General features: G+C 37.1%; 1 protein-coding gene across 7 annotated transcripts in view; it reads right to left on the reverse strand.

The window, feature by feature from the left end:
• Positions 1-669: 669 nt before the first annotated feature.
• znf438 (zinc finger protein 438) overlaps positions 670-25,470 on the reverse strand; it is a 59,690-nt gene continuing 34,889 nt past the window's right edge. For 6 of the 7 annotated variants that reach the window (XM_051124250.1, XM_051124253.1, XM_051124251.1 and 3 more), the window contains 4 exons: positions 19,078-19,161; positions 6,429-6,502; positions 2,794-4,369; positions 670-1,259 (listed from right to left, as the gene is read on the reverse strand). In XM_051124250.1, coding sequence (XP_050980207.1) covers positions 677-1,259; positions 2,794-4,369; positions 6,429-6,477 — 2,208 coding nt within the window. In that variant the 5' untranslated portion in view covers positions 6,478-6,502; positions 19,078-19,161 and the 3' untranslated portion in view covers positions 670-676. The remainder of the gene's footprint in view (positions 1,260-2,793; positions 4,370-6,428; positions 6,503-19,077; positions 19,162-25,470) is intronic. The other variant, XM_051124256.1, reaches the window with a different exon arrangement.

The following is a 25,470-nucleotide window of genomic DNA, read 5'->3' on the forward strand; positions in this document are numbered from 1 at the left end:
AAATTGAGTTCGAATTATTTTAAATCCTTATTAGTGGACCTGCTCATCTTAGACTGAAAAGTCAGCAGAGGTTTTCTGGCAGTATTTATGGTAGTCGTGGAATGAGGACTGAAACTGTGTGATTATGTATATGTGTTTGTGGAATGTCACTGATAATCTGTGTTACTTTGAGTGTTCTTTGACATGTTATTTCAAGCATGCTAATCATGCGCCATTTGTATTCAGACTATAGCAAATTTTCAATTTGTCTGAGTGGCGATGTGTTTTTGATGAGCCTTTGTTAGTCTGCTTCACCTGATTCACTCAACTGAAGCTGTTACTAACACTTTGCGTCCACAAACCCTAAAAATGATGATTATCATCCTTAGGTTTCTCTATTTGCTGGCAGTTATATTACATCTGAATCTGGAACAAGATTGAATTTACGGCTTGTGAATTTTATATTCTTTTCTTATGCTTTATGCATATCAAAATGTTAAAGAAAAAGACCAAACATAAAACATTACAAAATTCAAGCATTACAAAACACATGTGTGATATTAAAAAACAGTGCAAAACAAAACATAACCAACATAAAAAGTCTATTAGTGGATTTTTTTTTTGCATTAACATCAACGCATTCTGCATAAACCACACAGTCGACACATGGAGCGAATAATAAATAACCCATTCGCAGTTAATTTGGCCCATCAGTAAACTTGCTCTCCCCTTTGAAGTCCAGGACATCCCATAGCAGGATGGGATTTTCACAATTGTGCTGTGCCCTCCAATGCTCAATAACGTCCTGTTTCTTATTAAACACCTTACTGCAAAGGATGCAGTTAAACTGGGACCCTACCCTAAGGGATATACCTTTACTTAGGCCCCTTAATACATGGCCCTCCTTACCTATCATCTCCTCTTCTTCCTCCTCTCCCTGACTCTCTCTAGCTTCTTGATGGTCTGAATGGAGGTGGCGTTTGAATTTGGAAAAGGAGAAGAACTCCTCGTCGCAGGTGCCACAGTGCACTAGGTTGCGTTTCTCGTTGAGCTGCCTCCAGTAATGCGCTGCATGTTTGACCAGTTCATCTTCCGCTTCGCGGCCACCACGCATGGCTCCGTCCCTCAGTCGTACCTGGACCTCCTCTCCGTGCACGTATAACAAATGTAACTTCATGTCAGCAAAGGTAGGGGTGATGGCTTGGCAGCGCCCACACTTGATTTGTAGCTCGACTGGGTCGACGCGTTGTTCTGAGGCTTGTTCATCAACTTCTGAAGACCTGCAAGACAAGGAACATCATTGTGTTTACATTTTATGTTGCTACCTTATGTTAAACTGCTTTAAATTACTTTTTTCAACATTAATCTACACTCCATACACCATAATGGCAAAACAAAAAAAACAAGGTTTTAACATCTTTGCAAATTTATTAAAAATAAAAAAACTTAAATGATTCCATTGCATAAGTATTCAAACCCTTATCTGGGACAGTTGAAATTTAGCTCAGGAGCATTCATATAGCTTGATTATGTTGCTACACCTCAAGTACATATAACCTGTGGCAAATTCAATTGAATGGATATGATTTGGAAAGGCGCACACGTAATAAATGGTTTAACAGCTGAAAATGCATATTACAGTAAAAACCAAGCCTGCAGAGCTCAGAAACAGGATTGCATCAAGTCCCACATCTGGGAAACAGTTCAGAAAAAATTGTGCTGCATTGAAGGTTCACAGAAGCTTGTAGTCTCCATTACCCATAATGGAAGAAGTCTGAAACAACCAGGACTCTTTCTAGAGCTGGCTTCCTAGCCAAATTGAGCAAATGATGGAGAAGGGCTTTGGTTACTGGTGACCATGAAGCTGATGGTCACTCTAGTTGAGCTCCAATGTCATATGTGGAGATTGGTGAAACCTGAAACCTACAGAAGGACAAACATCATTGTAACACTCCACCGATCTTAGCTTTATGGTGGCGTGGCAAGACTCACTCCTCTTCTGAGTAAAGACACATGAAAACACACTTGGAATTTGCAAAAAAGCACCTAAAGGACCCTCAGACTGTGAGAAACAAGATTCTCTGGTCTGATGAACGTTAATTCCAAGCATCAGTTTTGAAAGAAACCAGGCACTGTAGAGTACCATCCCAAAACTAAAGTGTGCTGGTAGCAGCCTCATGCTGTGGGGCTGTTTTCAGCAGCAGGGACTCAAGGACTCATCAGAGTAGAAGAAAAGCTCAGTGAACCAATATATGAGCTTGAGAGCTGAAGAGGTGAGAAGAATGGCAGATAATTGGCAAATGCTGATGTGCAAAGCTAGAGGCTGTAAAGGTGCTTCAGCTAAGTAGAGTTAATGGTATGAATACTTATGCAATGTACTTATTTAAGTATTTTATTTTTTAATAAATTCAAAAAAGTGTGACAATTCTGTTTTTGCTTTGTCATTACGGTGTATGGAGTGCAGACTGATGTGGGGATAAAGTAATTTAAAGTAGTTTAACTTAAGGCAGCAACATAAAATGTAAAAAAATGAATGTGTATGAATACTTTTGCAAGGCACTGTATGTTAGGGATGGACAGCTTTGGTCCTGGAGGGCCGCTGTCCTGCAGAGTTTAGTTCCACCCTAATCAAACCTCCTTGTAGTTTTCTAGTGATCTTGAAGACGATGATTAGCTTGTTCAAGTGTGTTTGATTAGGGTTGGAGCTAAACTCAGCAGGACAGTGCCCCTCCACTACCCAAGTTGCCCATCCCTGGTCTATGTCGCGAATAAGAAGGCTTCAGAAAGAGCGGACACTCAATGTTTGTTACTTACTCTTCCACAGACATGTTTTCTTCATGTTGACTGATGGACGGTTCAACGGTGAGTATTACCCTGTGCACCTCTCTCAAGTGGCTGAAGTAGACACCAACATAGCCAAATGATTTCTCACAGAATTCACAGCAAAGGCTCTTCCGGGGTCTGCTTTCTGCATGGTGTAGCTTCATGTGAGTGCTAAGACTGCCCGAGTGAGCGTAGGCTTTTCTGCAGACTGGGCAGACATAAGGCCGCAGGTTGCTGTGGCTGTTCATGTGGCTCTGCAAGTGATGCTTAAACTGGAAGCACCTGTTGCAGGTAGGACATCGGTGCAGCGGACGACTTCCAGTGTAAACCACTCCTCCACTACCTTTAGATCCCACCACATGCTGCTGCTGATCAGTAGCTTTCGAGGACTGGGGAGCACTTGATATCTGCTGTCCTAATAAGAGGTCCTGATCAAGGTTCTCCGATGTTGACAAGGACGGAAGTGGAACAAGTTGTGGAATAGTGGTTTCCATTACAAGTACCGGCTTGGGACGAATACTCCGATACTTCTTGGATATGTCCAGCAACTTCTCTTGAGAGGCAGAATTCGGCATTCCAGTTGGAGGTTTCTCAGGTACCCTCCTTCTGAAAAACGACAAGGATCTTTTCTTTCGGGCTTCGAAGGCTAGAATATCCTCCATGGTTTTCCTCTTCCTCCCTCGTTTCTTGCCCTGAGGTTTCTTCATTTGGGTGTTGTTGTGGTCTTGGCTTAGGCTTTCACTTTTAACTTGATTGGACTTGATTTTGTTGTCTGGAGGGCTTTTCAGGCTGCTTTTGGCTCCGATCTGTTTGTCTGAGAATGGGGTGCTGGCAAGGCTGGTTGGTGCCAAGAGGGAGTTCTTCACCTTGGCATAGGGCAGGATGGGCAGCTTGCCCTTGGGTGGAGATGGGATGATCTGAACAGCTTTGCTAAAGATAGTGGGCGAGAGGACCGTGATGGCACTGCCTGCCGAGGGTTGACCCTCTATTTGGGTTTTAACCGGTGAGATTTTCTTCACAAGGGAGCTTCCAGAAGGATAATGCTGGTTTTTGAGTGGACTGGCTTCGGTTTTTGGATCTGTCTGTGAACCGGGGAGCAAGGGTGCAACGTTGATTTCAGATGAAGTAGGAGCGTCAATCATAACAAGCTGCTCAGATACTGGGTCTGAACTCTGGTCTGATTTTACAGCAGGTGATTGAGCTTGTATGGTTGCAGAAACCTTGGCTGGACTAGGCATCTTGCTGCTGCCCTTTTCTGAAGCGCTTTTGCTTCTCACCGGTTGGTATCTAGGAATAGGCAGCTTAAGGTTTTTCTGGATTGGCTGTTGCTGTTGTGTCTGAGGTAAGGCCACCAAAGAGAATGTCCCCTCTTGTCCAGCCACCTGCATGAGTGCATAGTTCTGGGCAGGGACTAGAATGGATTTGGGGCTGACAGCCGTGGATGCTTCTGGAAGGGCTGAAGGAGGTTGGCAGGATAAAACTGCAGATGATGGAACCACTGCTGGGGCTTTGGGGGCAATGCTGCGAAACTGGAGACCCTTCATTTGGGAGTGGGGCCGTGCATCACCTGTCAAAACAAGATAACGCCTAAGATGTAACAAAAGTGAACTGTAAAAAGAAGCTCTAACTTTTTTTTCTTACACGCTCACACACCAATTTACCCTGGGGCTAAGAGTTTGAGCCCTCTTTGATTTGAGCTTGGCGTACTGCTCTTGTTCATGCTGCAGCTCACTAAGTCTTATACCTCCTCATTCTTTTTAATGCACACTGACACACACACTTGCAGAAGGAATAAACCACCTTTAAAGCATCGTTAAAGGACTCGTTATTACATGAACAAGAATAACAGTTAAACAACCATACTAACACATCATGACCATCCACACAACCTTGTAGCCTTCTGTATAATAATTGCTTACAGATATGAAAACAACCCAGCAGTGCTAAAAGTGTACATTTATTCATTTGGCAGACATATTCATCCATAATGGCTTACAGTGCATTCGAGATATGCTTTTATCACTTTGCATTTCTTTTGGAATCAAACCAATGACCTTGTCACTGCTAATGCCAAGCTTTACCAGTTAAGTAGCAGGAACAAAAGAAGACATACTACATAGTTCTCTACAACTTTTTAACAAAAGAGATATGCTTTTTAATTAGAAACTAGTATTGAGTAGCAAGTATAACTAAACTAAGACAGTCAGGAAAAAGAGTAAAGTATAGCTATAAAGATTGCTGATGAAGCTGGGAAAAATGTAAATGATGTTTCAGCACTCAGAAGTCTGTAAATACAAAGCATCCCATTTAGGTCGCTATAGAATTAATTAAGTTAAAAACAGAAACATCATAAAGAGCTGGGCTTTTACCAGACCTAAAAGGGGAAGATGAGAACAGTTGAAGGGGAGGAGAGTACTCTATTTTAGGTGCAAGAAATGGGGACTTATTTTTAGCCACAGTATCATGAAGAAAAATAAGAGCATCACGGACCAATTAGCAGAATGGAAGGTGAAGAGTTCAAAGGTGAGATCTGGTGTTTATGTTAGACGAAGGGTTACGCTCCGGCCACCACGTATATATCTGTGTGTAGGTCTGTTTTTTGTTGTGAGAACCAGAATGTGTTTGTGTGAATGAATTTGGTGTGCATATGTGTGTTTACACCCATGCGTAAAGGAATTCAGGCCAGATGTTGGTCAACAGGTCATGGGGACTTACCTGATAGCCTAACATTACAAAATTATATAATTTTGTAGTTTAATTTTAAGTGATTGTAGGGGTGGACAGGTACATGAAAGTGACTTTAAAAGTGATCTAAATTCCATAACAGTTACACAGCCCATTTTTTATTTTGTGACTGGTTAGAGTCATTTTCGGTCATTCCTTTTGGTAGTTCCAATTAGTGGCAAGGGTGATGTAGAATGATTTTGAAATGATTTTTGAAGTTGAGGGAGCAAATACAATTGGAGTTTTTCGACATACCCTAACTGTCTTGAGCCAGAATACACAGAGTTCAGGTAGAGCAAGACAAGACGAGCGTTTGAGATTGAAAAGTATTTAAATTGTATTTTTTAATGAAATAAACGTTTCACTAGATAAGACCCTTCTTCCTCGGCTGGGATCATTTACAACTGCATTTGGGATCGTTTGAAGGTGCATCTAAACTGCATTTTGGAATTGCAAACTCGTGGAACCATATCAGTCCATTATATGGAGAAAAATCCTAAAATGTTTTCCTCAAAAACATAATTTCTTTACGACTGAAGAAAGGAAGACATGAACATCTTGGATGACAAAGGGGTGAGTACATTATCTGTAAATTTCTGTTCTGGAAGTGGACTTCTCCTTTAAAAATGTCTGTATAATGTGAGTTGAGTCAAAATTGTGTGCAATTCTGAGAACATTAGTGTTTTCCCCCCTCAGAATTGGATTTTATAACTCATAACTCGCAACTGTGAGAAAAAAAAAACTCACAAGAGTTTTTTTTGTCAGAGTTGTAAGTTTATCTCATACAAAAAAGTACTCTTGATTTATCTAATCGCATACTACTAAAGCAGACAAAATCTTGATGACTGCAAGAGCAATTATTATTATTTAACCCTACTGCATATTATTATCTCTCTACTCACTTTGTGTGTGTGATTTCAGAGGGCTGGAGCGGTGCTCTTGGGTTTTCATGTCTGCCACACTGTCACTGAAGATCCTGAACAAAAAAACAAATACAGAGAACAGAACTGAACGTCTGCTGTGTAATTAACACAATAGATGCTTTAAATTACAGTGTTTAGAGGTGTCTGCCTGCGTTCAAACGATGTCTTCCCCCCCCCCTCTCTCTTTCTCACTATCTCGATCAAAACCAGAGGACATTCCAGATGTCACACAGGCTCAGATTAGAGTCAAGGCAAAGGCAGAAAAACAACAGGAGGGGAAGGATAGAAAGGGAGTGAAAGACTGTTAACCAAGGAGGAGGGGACACTGAATGAGCCAGGTGAGATGGGAACCATCTAATGCGTGTATGTGTGTGTGGTAGTGGGACGAGGATGGGCGGGATGTCATTTGGCCTGTACATGAAGGTCCTCATCTGTGGCAGTGAGATAGCAGCCTTGGAGTGTGTGTGTGTGTGTGTGTTGCGGGGGACTATATTTTAGGGAGGGGTTGTCCAGTACCCCGTAGGTCTGAAAGGAGATGAAAGGAAGGGATCTGCAGGAGATAAGAGAGGTGGACACACACGGCCGTTTCTGGCTAGAACATCCATATCCAGCGGCCATGAGCTCCGACTGCCACAGATACACACACACACACACACACACTTACATACACAGCACATCTGTCATATCTCTATGCCTCTACAAACTTTCCGATCTCTAAACACAACACCGGTCTGTCGTAGCATATTTTCGCTTGTTTAATCAAGCCTGCGCTGGCTAATTCCCCTGTTGTTCTGGGCAAGCTGTGAAGTCGTTAACACGTGTGAAAATAAACAAAATAGGGAAAAGATGAAGAGACAATAAACTGCACATGCTAAACATTCTTAGCCAAGTTCCTTCAGAAAATTTAACGAGAATTTTCCGTCTCAAAAGAGAAAGTCCACTGATCTGTTTGATATGACAACACAGAGTGTTATTTCATCAATTTACCCAGGGGAAGCATTATTTATGTTTTTTAAGCTTTCCTACTTAATTTTAGTTCTTAATTACACTCTCAGTCAAAAGAGTCTGGACACATGTGGTTATCACAAATCTTTCAAACTGAAATAATAAAAGAAATAATGCAAAATGAAAGTATTAGAATTATGTAGCTTTAATAAAATAATTATTTGTAGGCACAATTTATATTTGTCTACAAAACTAACTTTAAATCAAGTGTGTCTGAACTTTTGACTGGAAGTGTACATTGACCCAGTTTATATCTCACATTTCTTACTTTGTTTCTTCGCAATTGTGAGTTTGTGTCTTACGATTTAAATTTTTTTTTTTCCTAAGAATTGTTGGATACAAACTCACAATTCTGACTTTTTTCTCAGAATTGTAAGATATAAACTTACAGTTCTGACTTTTTTTTTTTTCAATTGCATGATATAAACTCACAAAAAAACTCAACAATTACAACTTTCTCAGAATTGCAAGTTTATATTACAATTTTGACTATAACATGCAAATGCAAGTCAAAATTGCACAATTCTGAGAACATATCAGTTGTGACTTTTTTTTTTTTTTTTTACCCCAAAAAAAAAAAAAAGTCAGAATAAACTTGAAAATTGTGGAAACAAAAAATTCAGAATTGAGAGAGTTTATATTGTGCTATTCTAACTTTATAACTCACTGACTTTCTTCCCAGAATTGTAAGATATAAAATCACAATTGATAGGTATATATAATCGGGAGGTTATATCTCACAGTTCTGACATTTTTTCTAAATTGTGTGATATAAACTCACAATTGCAAAAAAAAAAAAAAACAACAACTCACAATTATGACTTTTTTTTCTCAGAATTGTGAGTTTATCTTGCAATTCTGACATTATAACATGCAAATGTGAGTTTGCAACATTATGCGCTATAAAATTGCAATTCTAAGAACATATCAGTCTTTTTTCCCCCCTCAGAACTGGATTTTATAACTCGTAACTCACAATTCTGACCTTTTTTTCATCAGAATTGTGAGTTTATATCGCAAGTTTTTTCCCCTCTCAGAATTGGTCTTTATAACTCGTAACTGCGAGTTTATATTTTACTCAGAATTGCGAGAATAAAAAAAAGTCAGAATTGCAAGTTTATATTCTTCTATTCTGATTTTGGAACTCGCAATTCTGACTTTTTTCTCAGAATCGTAAGATAGAAACTTGCAATCGCTAGGTATACATCTCGAGGTTATATCTCCCAATTCTAACTTTTTCTGATATAAACTCAGAATTGTGAGCTATAAAACAGCAATTCTGAAACATAGTCTTTTTTCCTAAGAATTGGACTTTATAACTCATAACTCACAAAAAAAACCTCACAATTGCAATTGTGAATTCCAAGATACAAACTCGCATTTGCAAGAAAGTCTCGCAAAAGATATAAACAAATCTGACTTTATAACTTGCAATTGCGAGTTTATATCTCACAATTCTGGCTTCAGAATTGTGAGATATAAACTTGCAATTGCAAGTTATAAAGTCAGAATTGTTTATATGCATCTACTGTGATGAAACGTATGTTTAAACTGCACATGCAAAACATTCTTAGCCAAGTCCACTTATCTGTTTGATATGACAACATTTAGACTGTCATTTCAAAAATGTATCCAGAGGAAGCATTATCCTCATTTATGTTTTTTTTTTTTTTTTTTTTTTTTTTTTTTTAGCTTTCCTGTGTATTGGACACTTCATACCAGTTGTTTGAAAGTCAAACTGAAAATGTATGTAAGTAGCAACAAATCTTTTCTACTATATTGTGAAGTACATAGGAGTGAAACAGAACATTAAAAAGTAAACAGAATAAAAAAGTAGGCTGGGGGACTTGGTTCTATACATCAGCTGTTGATTGGATGAAGACAGATCTGGATGCCTCACATGAAGCAGTAAAAACATCTTACTGCGTTGCTGGATGTGTATAAGTGTGTGTGTTTGAGTGAAAGGTCAGTTGTCTCTCTCAGAAGAGGAGACATTTTCAGAGAAAACACAGCACTGTTTGCCCATCTTCCTTGTTTAGAAGAGACTGTGCATCTCCACAGCAGACTTACAGACAGTTTTTGCAGGAACGTGGCTCACACTTACACACACACACACCTGCAGTATCTTATCTTGTGACAGCCAAAGCAACAAAATATTAACCAGAGGAAATGAAAGCACAAACATGCCAGTACATCGTAACACGCTACGTACATGCGCCTGCAAAAAGACCGTGCTCTGCAGGAACAATACAGCAGATGTTAAAACACGTCAGTCAAGCAGAGCACCGTAACAAAAGAACCACATGAAATAATATCAACTCTGCATAACACACGCACAAACACACTCTTGAGTAATTAGCTGTCACCTGAGCCAATCAATGTGGAGGGGAAAAAATCTATTCCAATTTCAAAACTACAGGCTTGCCTGTACACGCAGATGTGGACTAATCAATAAGAAAAGCATCTCACATTAGAAAGACGAGAGAATACAGAACCAAAAATATTCTCACTGACTAAACCATTTTGATGTAAATAACTGCATGCATAAAGGAATGTCTCCCATGTATGCTGCTGAAAGATATTTAACAGAATATCCTGGCTGCTCTTTTCTAAACAATAAAAGTGAATGGGAATGAAGAATGTCAGGAAAACAACAAAAGTATCTGATAGTCTATATGATTTATGAAGCATGTTCCAAACGTTTTAATATTTTTATGTGAGGAACACAATAAAATTTAAGTTATTCATTGAAAAATTTAGCCTTCAAATCTTTTTGTAGTATTGAGTCAAAACGCCACACACTAGGTTCGAATTCAACGACGATCTTAAGACTTGAGTAGGGCCCTGATTTCCGCAATGTCATAAAAATGGAATTTACTGTATAACCCGGAATGTTATAGAATTTGATCTTCTGATTTGATGTTCTGAGAGTCACTTCATGAACATTTTACTGTTTCTTTTGAGAAATGCTATATTCATATCATATACAAACAGATACTTAAAGGTCTTCACTGTAACCCATCAAAACAAAAAAGTTCGGGTTTAACTTGAAGAAACTGTGACAGAAATATATTACTTAATGTAATGATAGTACTACTACTACTACAAAAAAAAATATTACTAAACATGATTTTTGTTTTAGGAATATTTACCAGAAAAATTATATACCAGAACTGAATTTATTTACCAGAAAAATGTGAATACAGAACACACATATATATATATATAATGTGTTCTGTATTCACATTTTTCTGGTAAATAAATTCATACTATTAATAAATTCATATATTTTTTTTTTTACAAAATCAATTAGATATGCTTTTAATTACTAAAATTAAATTAAACCATGGTAAAAAAAACGAATGGTAAAAAAACAACAACAAGCAAACAAAGAAAACAAAACAAAAAAAAAAAAAGATTTTTTGATTAAAAAAAAATAATAAAATAAAACATTATACAGGGCCTTAAATTTTTTTTTTTGTACATTTCATGATTTTAATTAATTACACATGCTTTTGATTAATAAAATATAATTTAACTATTAAAACAGAAATTACATTTGGAAAAAAATAAAACAGAATTTGGGAAAAATAAAAGATTTCATAGGGCCCTGAACTAATGTCAAATCTGGAGTAACAAACTGCAAATTAAACCGCTTTATGGCTTTTTTTGTCATTTTTGGAGCTTGTGAATTTTATGGAAAACACTGTTACACTAAATTAAAACGATTATTATAATTAAATTAAATAAAAAACGTTCCAAATCATACTTCTCTGTCAATATTTTCCGTCTGAATGCTTCAGGAAAGAACGGTTGAAAAATTTCATGGAAATGCAGGAGTCAAAATATAACAGTGTGTCATAATTTCTCTTGGCAGTGATTTTTTTTTTCTTGAAGACACTGTGGTGAGGAGCCTCATTTCCGCAGAGCCGACCAGACAGGATGCTGTAAATCAAGGTATTGAACTTTGACCCACGGAATGCAGTCGCCAAGGGCAACTCAGTGTGTGTCACCTCTACGGTGAAGTGTTGGAGAGGAAGTGACTGCGACAGTCAAAAAGACTCTCAGCACTTGGGTTGACGTTGCCTGAACGTCCACAGTAGGAGGGGGGGCAAGTGCTACAATTATGAATTCAGATGGGTAATTGTAGCTCAAAATTAGCTTCTAGAATAAGTAGGTGAGGACTGCTCTTTGATAATAGCATTCACCCAGATTAAATGATCAGGGGGTGTATAAGGAAGGCCAAGAAACCATAATGAAAGTGTAAAAACCTGTGGCCAGAGGCTAAGTCTATGTGAGTCACCTTATAGAACCTTTAAATGACCTTTTGCTGTTTGGTGTGACATTTGTATTCATTAAGTAGGTCACACAGCAGAGAAGACTGCATAAACCCACACTCCATCTTCAACCAACTCCCATCACACCACGCTTCCCTAATTTCATCACTATGCCCTCATTTCCAAATTTCCCTCCACTTACTTTTCTTTGCCTCTCAGTAGTAGGGGTTGCGTGGTGTAACGGTAGTCTACTAATCTTTGCTAATGCTACCTTTAATAGTTTTTATTGTGTTATGTTTATTTTTACTCCTCTTTTAAAGGAATAGTTCACCCAAATGAAAATTCTATCATTAATTACTCACCCTCATGTCGTTCCAAACGGCTGAACAAGATCTTTGTTAAACTTTAGAACACAAATTAAGATTTTTTTTATGTCACATGGATTATTTTAACAATGTCCTTACTAGCTCTTTAGGCCTTGAACGTGGTAGTACCACTGTTGTCTATACAAGGTCAGAAACTCTCAGATTTTATCAAAAAAAATGTTAATTTGTGTTACAGATTTGGAACGACCTCACTCAGTACCTGTGGATTAAGCAAATAAACTAAAAAGGTACAAACAAAGAACAAAAGAGAGGAAGCCAACGCAAGGAGGGCCAACGTCAAAGACCTGCATCAAGTTTTCCTGAACGACAGAAGGTGTGGTTAAAGATCTCAGTCTTCAAATCTGTGTATAATATCTGAACAGAGAGGCCAGGGAAAAGAAGCCTGTTATAATATGCACATTTTTAATGTTAGAGAATATGAAACTGAGCATCAAAGCTTATGCAGATACTCCTGCCTCAGTACTTGTTCAGGTTTGGGGACCCTAGGGATTTAAGGGTGAACTCAGGTAGCTTTTAAGAAGTAATAAGAGGATTGGTTGTCTAGATAGGGTAGAAGAAAGTCTGTTTGCACATAAACATGGTCCGTTGTGCGATCAGTGACCAACATTAGTTTTAAATCCACAGACATAAGTGTGTTCTGGCTCATTGCTCTTGGGGTTAAAGGGATAGATCAGCTAAAATGTAAAATTCAGTCATCTTTACTCATGTCATTCCAATCCTGCATGACTTCTGTGGAACACAAAAGGAGATGTTAGGCGGGATGTTTGAATTACCCTTTTTCAAATATAAGAGAAAGGGCTGCCGAAGTACCAAGAAAACATCAAAGAAGTAGCCATGTGTGACCTCAGACCACAAAACCATTCATAAGTTTTTTGAAATTAAGATTTATACATCATCTGAAAGCTGAATAAATAAGCTTTCCATTGATGTACGGTTTGTTAGGATAGGCAGGGCGATCATTTTAGTCGCGTTTTTGCAACATTGAGTAATGTATCACAGACATATCTCACGAATCCTTTCATAAACAAAGTGTAGAGAGAGCGTAAATAGGAGATTCATTGTGCAGTGTAGAGAGCTTTGTTAATTATAACAGAACTTTGTAGAGATTGCGATGAACTAAGATGAGTGACAGCTTTTAATGATTTTTAAGGGAGTTTGTAAATGAGATATTGATTTTATACAACAGTTAAACAAGACGTTCATATTGAGTGACTTACATTGTCTGACTATAACACTATTGCCTCCTTTTGCTCTATTTGGTCGTCAAAAATAGTTTGAAACAAGTCACAACTGAGCCGCTGCTCATCTCCAGTCAAACACAGCAGTTTTATGAATGAAAAATGAAAAATAAAGCTTGATTCCTGAATGAATCAGCCGTTTGAACGAATCAAATGAATGAATGATTCAAAATCATAAAATCATTTTTAATTTCATATTTTTATAGTCAAAATGTTATATTTAAAACATTAATGTCAACATGAATTAATGAATTTGACTGCACTTATGCCACCTCTGAGCCTCATTTAACTTATGAAAATACACCTACACCCCACTTTTGTGTTCTTCTATGCCATCTCTGTAGTACAAATTAATTTTGTTAATACTGATTTCATTTGACTGGTAACTTATTCTTATTCTATTGTTTTAATTAAAACTTTTAAAAATCTTATAAAACACATATTTTTAAACATTTGACATAAAAGATGCCATCCTTTTAATTAAGTTAGAAAAATGCCATTATAAAGGTTAAAAACAAAATTCCCCTTTAAATTACTTTAAGGAGTCAAATATCACCTCATAATGGGACGGCTAATTTTTGATCATTTTTTGTGATTATTGATTAGAAGGTGCTCCTAAAATTTTGACTGTGCTCCTAAAAAGAAAAGTAAGTGTATTGCCCTGATAGGACAATATTTGGCTGAGATACAACTATTTGAAAATCTGAGGGCGCAAAAAAACCAAAATACTGAGAAAATCACCTCTGAAGTTGTCCAAATTAAGTTTTTAGCAATGCTTATTACTAATCAAAAATTAAGTTTACTTACAGTAGGACATTTACAAAATATCATCATCGAACATGATTTTTACATAATATCCTACTGATTTTAAGCATAAAAGAAAAATCGATAATGACCCATACAATATTTTGTTGGCTACTGCTAAAAATATACCCATGCTACTTATGACTGGTTTTGTGGACCAGGTTCACATATGACTCAGACTAAAATTTGGAAGTGGAGTATAGTATACAAGCCATATAAGCTACTTTTATGGGGCGTTGTAATTTCTGGAGCAGCATGAAAAATGTGGAGAATAAACGATGACAGAATTTCATTTTTGGGTGAACTACCCCTTTACGCTTCTGCATGCTGTTTTACCCCCCAGTCCCTCTGAAATCTCCCAGGAATCACCCACATTGTGTTCAACAAAGGCACCAGTTGTAAATCCAGACTTCAGAGCGTGTGTCATGTGATGGAGGAGCTGTCTCTCATTTCCCTGCCATAGAGAGGGTCTCTCTGATATAGCAGCTGTTTCTCTGATGAGTTGGAGAATCTGGGAAACATTGTCTGGCGAGATCAAAGAGAAGCGGGGCTGTAATTACCACGGTAACCAACGGTAAAGCTGTTAAATTAAGCAGGCTCAACCTTCAGTCTGTTAATGAGAAATTTCTCTCCTTCTCTCATTAGAGGAGGTATTTATGAGGCGAGTCAAAACCGCACACTAGAGTCTGGAGAGTTATTTATTGATTGAGGGCATTTATCATACCTAAACATTCACTAAATAAAGAGTTAGGCCGTTACAACGGAACTAATCAGGTCAGAAATATGCTACATACAAGAACACGCTAAAGCCAAATTCAATTAATCACAACAAAAGAACGAACATTCAAAATCCCACAACCCAACAGCTTCAGAGAAACTTCCAGAAGTAATCTGCGCCTGAGAAAGTGGTACAACTACATAAACACGAGGTTTGATAGCGAGGTCTGTTTGACAGCTGCCACAATTACTGATGTGCAGCTTTAAAACATTTACAAAAGCTTTGAACGAGAGCAAGAGTTCTGAATTCTAATTAAATATCATGCACATTGTAAAAAATATGTTGAGAAGATTGACTTTTCCATATTTTGTTTTGAAAATTTGACAGAAACAGCTGTCTATTTTAAAACGAGGCAGCAAAGGGAGTTCTCGGATCTCCTGAGACGCTCCAAAAGGGATTTATCAAGGCCTTGGGCTCTTGTTGGTTGTAAACACAGGAAATGTACAGCTGGATCCAGCACTTAAAGGGTTAGTTCGCCCCCATGTCGTTACAAAACTGTAAGACCTTCATTCATCTGGAACACAAATTAAGATATTTTTGATGAAATCCAAGAGCTTTCTGACCCTGTATAGACAGCAATGCATGTGTCGTGGTACGTGTGAACTCTTGTTAATGTGCGTCGAAGACTGACACGGAAGAGAAGAAATTGTCGAATATAGCTGTTATTTTGGTTTTCTTTGTGCACAAAAAGTATTCTTACAGCTTCATAACATTAATGTTGAACCACTGATGTCACATAAACTGTTTTAACAATGTCCTTACAACCTTTCTGGACTTTGAATGTGTCAGTTGTGTTGCTGTAGCATCAGAAAGCTCTCAGATTTCATCAAAAATATCTTAATTTGTGCTCTGAAGATAAACGATTGGTGAGTAATTAATGACAGAATTTTCATTTTTGGTTGAACTCTCCCTTTAACATTGTATTGTACAACGTACTCAACCCAAAATACATGACTGGACCTAAACGCAAAACATTCCACTATGTTGCTGTGCTTTAATTAACGGTTGCCCCTAAAGTGACTGACAAGCATCAGTGATGCACAAAGAATGAGACTGTATGCTAAGTACGGACTAGAACAGCTCCCCATTGAGACTTTATAAAGACTGGTAATGAAGAACCATGACTTATCAATAATAGCTTAGCATTATTGCAGTGGACTCCAGCGCAGAACTGTTGTAAAAGCAGTGCAAATCTGACCTCAACCAAATCAGTTTAAATAAAGCTCAAGTGTGTCACTGTGCCACAAGAGAATGTGAATGCTCCAGGAAACAAGGTCAAGTGATTGTTTTATAACAATAGGATATAAAACCAAGCCGGCAGCCATTGAGCAACAACTGCAATGGCTTCATTTTCCAGTGTTATGAAACTTGAACAAGGGGAGGTATTTTGCCAAAAATCACGTGGATTCCTTATTAGACTGACCAAAATTATAAACGCAACACTTTTGTTTTTGCCCCCATTTTTCATGAGTTGAACTCAAAGATCTTACACTTTTTCTATGTACACAAAAGGCCTGTTTCTCACAAATATTGTTCACAAATCTGTCTAAATCTGTGTTAGTAAGCCAAGATAATCCATCCACCTCACAGGTGTGACATATCAAGATGCTGATTAGACAGCATGATTATTGCACAGGTGTGCCTTAGGCTGGCCACAATAAAAGGCCACTCTAAAATGTGCAGTTTTATCACACAGCACAATGCTTCAGATGTCGTAAGTTTTGAAGGAGAGTGCAATTGGCATGCTGACTGCAGGAATGTCCACCAGAGCTGTTGCCCGTCAATTGAATGTTCATTTCTCTACCATAAGCAGGCTCCAAAGGCATTTCAGAAAATTTGGCAGTACATCCAACCGGCCTCACAACCGCAGACCACGTGTAACCACAGCAGCCCAGGAACTCCACATCCAGCATCTTCATCTCCAAGATCGTCTGAGACCAGCCAGCCGAACAGCTGCTGCAACAATCGGTTTGCATAACCAAAGAATTTCTGCACAAACTGTCAGAAACCGCCTCAGGGAAGCTCATCTGCATGCTCGTTGTCCTCATCGGGGTCTCGACGAGTTCGTCATCGTAACTGACTTGAGTTGGGAAATGCATCTGGCACTTTGGAGAGGTGTTCATGATGAATCCCGGTTTTCACTGTACAGGGCAGATGGCAGACAGTGTGTATGGCGTCGTGTGGGTGAGCGGTTTGCTGATGTCAACGTTGTGGATCGAGTGGTCCATGGTGGCGGTGGGGTTATGGTATGGGCAGGCGTATGTTATGGACAACGAACACAGGTGCATTTTATTGATGCCATTTTGAATGCACAGAGCTATCGCGACAAGATCCTGAGGCCCATTGTTGTGCCATTCATCCACGACCATCACCTCATGTTGCAGCATGATAATGCACGGCCCCATGTTGCAAGGATCTGTACACAATTCCTGGAAGCTGAAAACATCCCAGTTCTTGCATGGCCAGCATACTCACCGGACATGTCAGCCATTGAGCATGTTTGGGATGCTCTGGATCGGCGTATAGGACAGGGTGTTCCAGTTCTTGCCAATATCCAGCAACTTTGCACAGCCATTGAAGAGGAGTGGACCAACATTCCACAAGTCACAATCAACAACCTGATCAACTCTATGCGAAGGAGATGTGTTGCACTGCGTGAGGCAAATGGTGGTCACACCAGTTACTGACTGCTTTTTGGAACCCAACCCAATAGGCCTTGTGTGTACATAGAAAAAGTCTTAGATCTTTGAGTTCAGCTCATGAAAAATGGGGGCAAAAACAAAGTGTTGCATTTATAATTTTGGTCAGTGTAAATGACTGGATTTCACCTGTGATAATATGACCGCTGTCAGTAAGAAACGGATCATCTTTTGTCTTCTATTGTGATGCATACACAACTGAAACTGCTTCACGTGCAAGAAAAAAAAAGAAGGACAGGACTTTTGGTCCTTTTTGGATTTTGGTCCATCAGGAATTGATTAAATCACTGTTGTTTCCAACAGAAATTAACAGCAGAGGCGGTAAAACAGCCAGCACTTGCAATCGTTTTCATACACAGCTTTCCAGATGTAACAAGCTTGCTCAGTAGCTCAGCCGGCATGCAACTGGACTTAGAATACGGAATCCTTGGCTATGAATCCCGTGAAAAACATGACAAAAAAAAGCTAAAATGGCATGCTTGCGCTTGCGTTTTTACGTCACATTCTCTTCTATTTACACTGTCGGGTAGGTTTAGGTGTACAGATGGTACATTATTTTAAAACGTCACGGAGCATTAGAGTTATAACTCAACGGACATTTCAATTCAGAACATCACATAAAACATAACAAGTACGTTCAACTGTTCCAGGAAAAAAACCTAACTTTTTTTTAGCGCCACTCAGTGGACATTTCACATCAAATATGTCACGAAACGTACATGGCGGTACGTATTTTGCATAATACGAAAAGTTCCCACAGATACGTTTTCGTCATGAGATCAGGTTGGCCAATGCACATGTCATCAGAGAAGAGATTAATAAAATAATAAATTATTTATAACAAACACCGCAAAATTCCATTAAAAAATAAGTAGTCAATTGACCCTTCACAAACAGCTTGATTGACAGGCGATCTGACCAATCATAACGCAGAATCCGCCATTCTGTCCGAAGTAGATTAACTTCGGTGGACTTGAAACATTGTGTGTATTGACGTCTTTCCACGGTTAAAATAAAATACGATTTTGATGTTCATTCATGTTTTTTTCCGTGCTGTGAGCAAAGAAGAAAAGACGATCGGTTGGCGTGTCATTGATCTAATAAGGCAATAAACTGATCTGTCACAACACATTAAAGAGCCACAAAAAGGTATTTATTGTTTGAATTTTCTTTAAAAAATTACAACATTTTAAAGCTGAGACCTTGATTTATACCAAAAGTAACTTTTCTGTCTTGCCAGTCGGAGTGTTTACAGTTTCCTCTTTGTTCCGCAATGTATCTACAATAATGTGTCACTGTGTTAGAACATGATGTGTAGTGTGAGAACGGCATTGTTTGTCAGACATAGCAACAGTAACTAAGAAAGGCGGGTTTTTGCGAAGGGTCAATTGCGACTAAATGTAGTAGCACAGCTGTCTTCTTCATGACATGCAGTAAATACCCAAAGAATCTTCAGTTTCGCTGTCCCAAGATGGCCCACAATCCTCTTCTTCCTCCTCTTCTCCTTCCACAGCCCTCCACTCTCCTGAAACAACCACAGAACAAACATTTATACACATTTACCAACCCATTTACACTTAGTCACTTCATGCATTTGGATCGATCGTATTGCTGTCGGATTGGGTATGCACAATCCATTTATACTTGGCAACATAAATGCGTCTCCACATATCAGATATAAATCTGATCTACTACCCCCATGCTATATGCAAACAAAGTTCACTTCTATGATGAGGCTAGTGAAATTTTCCACTGTAGTGTTTGAGATTTGAAGTCATTCTTTCTAGGTTTCACATCGATGACTGCAAGGCTCCTGCAATACCTTATGCTGAAGAAGAGAAAACTTCATATGTGCAGCCTGAGCAACCAGATGCGTTTATACTTAAGTCTTTTCATGATCCTGTAAATATGAAAAATGACCTAGTGTAAATACCCCCTCAAAGGACCCTTAAACCACATAATCTGTCCAGCACACAGAAAAGACTAAATAAATAATAAGAACGTCCAAGTAAATTATTCACTTGACATTCTTGATCCTCACTAACTACTCTTGTTATATGCTCCCTTGTGAAAATGGAAAAAAACAAGATACAGAAAGAGAGAAAAGTTCATTCACCTGTACGCTAACTCAGCAGAAACTACATCTTCAGCCTTTGTGAGCAGCAGAGATAATCAGGTTGGGGCTGGCTGATGTACAGAAGTGAGCAAACATGCTCTCGCACACCAATGCAGACGCTGAAATGTCCACCAACACACATGAAACAAGCCTACACTTGAAACACGCTTCCTCTGAATCTTCAGCTGTAAATTATGGATGTTCTGGGTGTAACAGTGTGATAGACGAGGACCCTGGAGTCCCATCAGGGTAAAACACAAAGCTTACAACTCTCACCTTGGATATGTGTGTGTGTGTGTAGAGGTCAAATGGAGTCAGCACCACACAAGGACACAAGCAGATGCTAAAGCACTCCGTCAATAACGTTCAGCCCCCAGACAGCGTTGACCTCACCGGGAGGTCCGTATAAAAAACGCGCTTTACCGTCTGTACGACTGTAATCTGCTCTACAGTCAAGGGAGAAATGATCTCTTTATAAGATGTATTACTGAGGTTTGCTTATTGATTATTCATAATGCTTCACAAAGTGGCTCTCTATGTCTCTGAATAATGTATAAGAGACTCAAATACATGGTATTAAAATAAAATGAGTCAACTTTATGGCTTTTATTTGGGAAGTTTTGGAAAGGGGGGCATCCTGTGTTTTTGTAATGATTAGGATAATGAGTATAATGAGAGTACGATGTTGGTGCGACAGCACAAATTCATTAATCATGTTAAATTTGGCTTGCACTGATCGTCCATCTAAGTGATAATAAGAGCGTTTAAAAAGAGCTTAACCTGAACTTCATGAGCCAAATGAGATGAGGCCAAATGTCCATCGTGCGGTGTTGGCAGCTGCCATAAATAACCAAAAAAAACAAGAGCTCTGCAAAGAGATTTCATGTTCTGTGATTCTATAACAAGACTTTATGGTGAAAACATACTAGTTTTTACTTTTTTTTTTTTGTTTTTTTTTGTAGAAATGTCATCTGTGCTTGTCCTGTACAGTGTAATGTAAGTCTATGAGATTTTCTCAACTGTTTTATTGTCCACCAGGCGAAGCCTGCTCAATCCTTGCCAGAAACATTTGAGGTCAGAGACTGGCACAGAAGAAAAGAAATGGCTGAATAAAGTAATTATTTTTGCTTTCTTTGCACACATCATTAAGGTTTGAACTACTGAGGTCACATGGACTCTTTCATCGATGTCCTTACCAGTGTTGGACATGTTACTTTTAAAAAGTAATTAATTATAGTTATATAATTAGAGTTACATCATTATAAAAGTAACTAATTACCAGGGAAAGTAACTATTGTGTTACTTTATAAAAAAAAAAAAAAAAAAAAGATCATGTCAAAAAACTTGGATGCCCCCAATATTAAACATTTTAACAGAATGAAATTTAAATGAAATGTATACATTTTTTAGTTTACTCACCGGACTAATATGATATTAAATAGCTGATATAAATATATCATAAAGCTTGATGTAAGTTCATTTTAAATATCTGACACTTACCATCAGTCAGTCAAGCATTACAATAAGATATTGTGATCATTTAGAATTATACTTTGGTAATTAGAACCTTAGTAATTAGAATAGCCATGTATGAATGCATATTTGTCATGTTGACTGGACCTAGGACTGGTGGTGTTGCTTAAGATATTGTTTGTAATTTAGTGTTTCTATAAAAAAAAAGGGAAAAAAGCTTAAAATGATACTGATAAGACAACAAAGCTGCTACGAATTCTACTAATAACAATATAAAACGCACCAAGGATTAATGAGCTGCTAGGTTCATGAATATTAATCAGGTTGTCTGTGTTCACTCAAACTGATTTGCTGAAATCAAAACAGGGACAATAATAGATGAACGCCAGCCAATGAAATAGCCGTTTGTGCATTATTTTACAACCAGAGAAACCAGCAGTTCCTTAAAAGCTAAAGAAATCCAAATTAACCATTTTGACAGGAAAATACAGCAAAGAATATCGTTTACATATAGCGCGTCAAATCTGCATGGTATATAAGACTCTCTCGCTTTGTATCTTTCTTTGCATGTGTGTGAGACAAAGCGACAGCTAACTGTGTGCCTTCACACTAGAGTTTATGGTTCGTCAAATACAGGTATGCTGCGCATCCATTCAGTTGAACTGAAAAATAAAATTATAGTAATATTGTAATAAATTATAGTAATGCCGCATTTTATTGTCAGTAACGGTAATGGTTTGATAACGTCGTTAGTATATTTATAATGCTGTGTCTTGAACGTGTTAGTTGTGTTGCTGCCTATGCAGGGTCAGAAAGCTCTCAGGTTTTATCAAAAATATCTTAATTTGTGTTCAGAAGAAGAATGTAGGTCTTACAGGTTTGGAACAGTAATTTCTGACAGAATTTCTTAAATTAGTTTGCACAAATATGAAAACTCTGTCATCATTTGCACACCCTTGCGGAGGAACATAAGGGTCAGTAATGATGACAATTTTACATTTTGGGTCTAGTATTTCAACTATATCCCCTCTCATGCATAAATGCCCAACGGCAAAAGGCCAAGCCACCTCCAAATGCAAACAATTACTCTTTGATTAAAGCCTTCCACTCCAAACACTGCACAGTGTTTACCCCGATAGAGCCGCCGATAAAATACCAGCAGACAGCCAAGTGTGTGCGTGTGTATTTGTCCACCGAAATGGTTTTCAGTGAACACATGATTATCTCAGACACACACACTTTATAAGCAGTCCTGTGCTGTGACCTGGAGTGCACATAGGCTGAACAGTATGTTGTGTGTGACTCCATACTGCATTATAGTGTGACTCCAGCATCCATGATACAGACACAAGCCTTTTTCTTTGTCCAACACTTAAATGTGACGAACAGCAGAATCTTATCCAATTGTGATGATGTCAGCACCCAGCACACAAAGTTTTGCATTTGTTGAAAACCTGATGCAAATAGTTAGTGAAATACAATGACTTTTGACATGATATGACAAAACGTGACAAAAAACAATTTAGTCTTTTAACAGATAAACGCAGTAAAATATTGCGGCCTTTTCAGTCTGTAACTGTAATGGAGCCATTAAAGGCTGTCAGCAGATCACTGAATAAAACAGCAGCAGGTGTTTTTGTTGTCGTTTAAAAACACTAGTTTAGCAACAGACACAAACAGATTTAACAGGGTATGGTTAGAATTGCACACAGCTGTACCCAGGCCTAAATTAGACCGGACTGACTGCATGTCAAAAAGACGAGAAGCTAAATTATAGCTTTCAGCCCTGGACTCTGGTATTAAACTTCAGTTGGTGAGCTTCAATGATGTCATTATTACCAGCCATGTGACCAAAGGGAAGAGGCCCTGCGCCAGTGATGTCTAATGAAAAGCCTTTTGAAAAAAGCATGGTACTAAAATATGAACGTTTTCAGGATCTTATCATTTGGCCTAGTCTTTTACAGGTTTGGTGGTATAATTAGGTTTAAGGGGTAGAAATAGGGTCAGAAGTGAAATTATAGATGTAACTACGGAAATTAATTATAGATGTAGGAGCCTTAGATTTCCACAATGTGGAAAACGCAGATGGAATCGCAGAATCCAGTCATAAACATGGAATTTACTGTATAACGTGATGAATAAATCAAAAGGTCAGTAGACTTAAAAACACAATATGCACTAGTGTGTGAATATTAAGCTGCATTTATACTATTTATATATGAATCCTGCATGTTCTGTGTGTCTCTGTGTGAATGAATGGTGCAGACGCGCACAGTTTAAGAGTTTTGTTTACTGCACACATACTGAAGCGTGTGTGAAGCTCAAAGTATTTTAAGCCTCTGCCGACACAATATACAAGTACACGAACACAAACATAACATCTAGAACTGCTCTGAGAGCCACATTCAAAGCTGTTGTAAATTTCTCTACAAACATACACCTTCATTTACTTTTGTGTGTTGCTTGGCAACCACTTTGTTGGAACCACAAAGTGAGGAACTACATTGATTGGTGGAAGAATACTGTTTGTATTAATATCATTACACTTTATTTGCCATTTTATTTTGTGAAACATTACTACGTACATGGAATAACCGTTTTATAAAAGCAATAAGCCCTGTCAAGCAGTTTAGTTTAGTTAGTGCTTTAGTTTACTAGAAGAAACAGACAGAAATATAGTACTTAAAAGTAATGATAGTACTACTACTAATAAAATTATTAAAACATTTTTTTTAAAAGAATATTTACCAGAAAATTTAATAGAAAAATTTGTAAAAAATAAATAAAATAATGTATATTCTTATAATGTATAATATATATATATATACACACACATACTTTTGTTTATTAAAGTGTAATGAAACATTAATAGATAAAAAAACAACTGAATTTAAAGAAAAAAATATCTATATTTCATAGGGCCTTAAAAATTTTATTTTTATTACACTTTTAATAAATTGTGTACATTTCTTGATTTCAATTAATTAGTGTTTTATTAATATTTTTAATTTAACCATTTAAGCATGTTTAGTTTAATTAGTACTTTAGTTTACTAGAAGAAACTGACAGAAATATAGTACTTAAAAAAATTATTATTAAAACATTATTTTTTTTAAAAAATATTTACCAGAAGAAAATATTGACCATAATTTATTTACCCGAAAAATTTCTGGAAATAAATAAAATAATATATATATATATATATATATATATATATATAAAAAATATTATATATTATATATAAATTTATTAATTATAGATACTTTTGTTTATTAAAATGTAATGAAATATGGATAAAAAACAACTGAATTTAAAGAAAAAATATCTATATTTCATAGGGCCTTAAAAATTAAATTTTTATTAAATTTTTAATAAATTGTGTACGTTTCTTGATTTCAATTAATTAGTGTTTTATTAATATTTTTAATTTAACCATTAAAACTGAGTCTAGAAAAATTAAATTGGAAAAAAATGAAATCCAGAAAAATTAAAATGGAAAAACAACAACAACAACAACAACAACAACAACAACAACAACATAAATAAATAAATAAATAAAATGGATTTCATAGGGCCAAAAAATAAATAAAGAAATAAAGAAATATTTAATAGGGCCTTAAAAATGTTTTTTTTTTTTACTTTTAATAAATTCCTGTTAAATTGTGTAAGTTTCTTGATTTCAATTAATTAAGACATGCTTTTTGATTAATATTTTTTATTTAACCATTAAAACTGAGTTTTAACCATTAATTTAACCATTAAAAATGGAATCCAGAAAAATGAAAATGGAATAAATAAATAAATGAAATGGACTTCAAAAGGGCCCTACAGATGTGATTACAGGATGTTATTTTTAGACATATGTACACAATAAGTGCATCATATCTGATATGTAAATACATAGCAGTTAAGAACACTTAATATAAAATGAGTTCAAAATAATCATATTGGTACGTATTAATCATACCAATGAATATTTCACAAAAAGACAAGAAACATGCATGAATAATTTTAAAAAGTCAATTTACGAATAAAGCTAAATGACAGAAACGTAGGACTGAAGAATAAATTAATGAAAGAAAGTGAGTACTAGCCCTAGGCTGGACAGACACAAGTTTCAAAGTTATTTCAAACCAACCATTTTATATTTAGCATTTCCATCAGAACTCTGCCTGAACTTGTTAGGCTAAATATGCTCTTGTGTTTTTAAGCAAGAGTGAGTCACTTCTGAAAATGAATCTGAAG

The sequence above is a fragment of the Labeo rohita genome, chromosome 12 (genome assembly GCF_022985175.1).
Source record: "Labeo rohita strain BAU-BD-2019 chromosome 12, IGBB_LRoh.1.0, whole genome shotgun sequence".
NCBI lineage: Eukaryota > Metazoa > Chordata > Actinopteri > Cypriniformes > Cyprinidae > Labeo > Labeo rohita.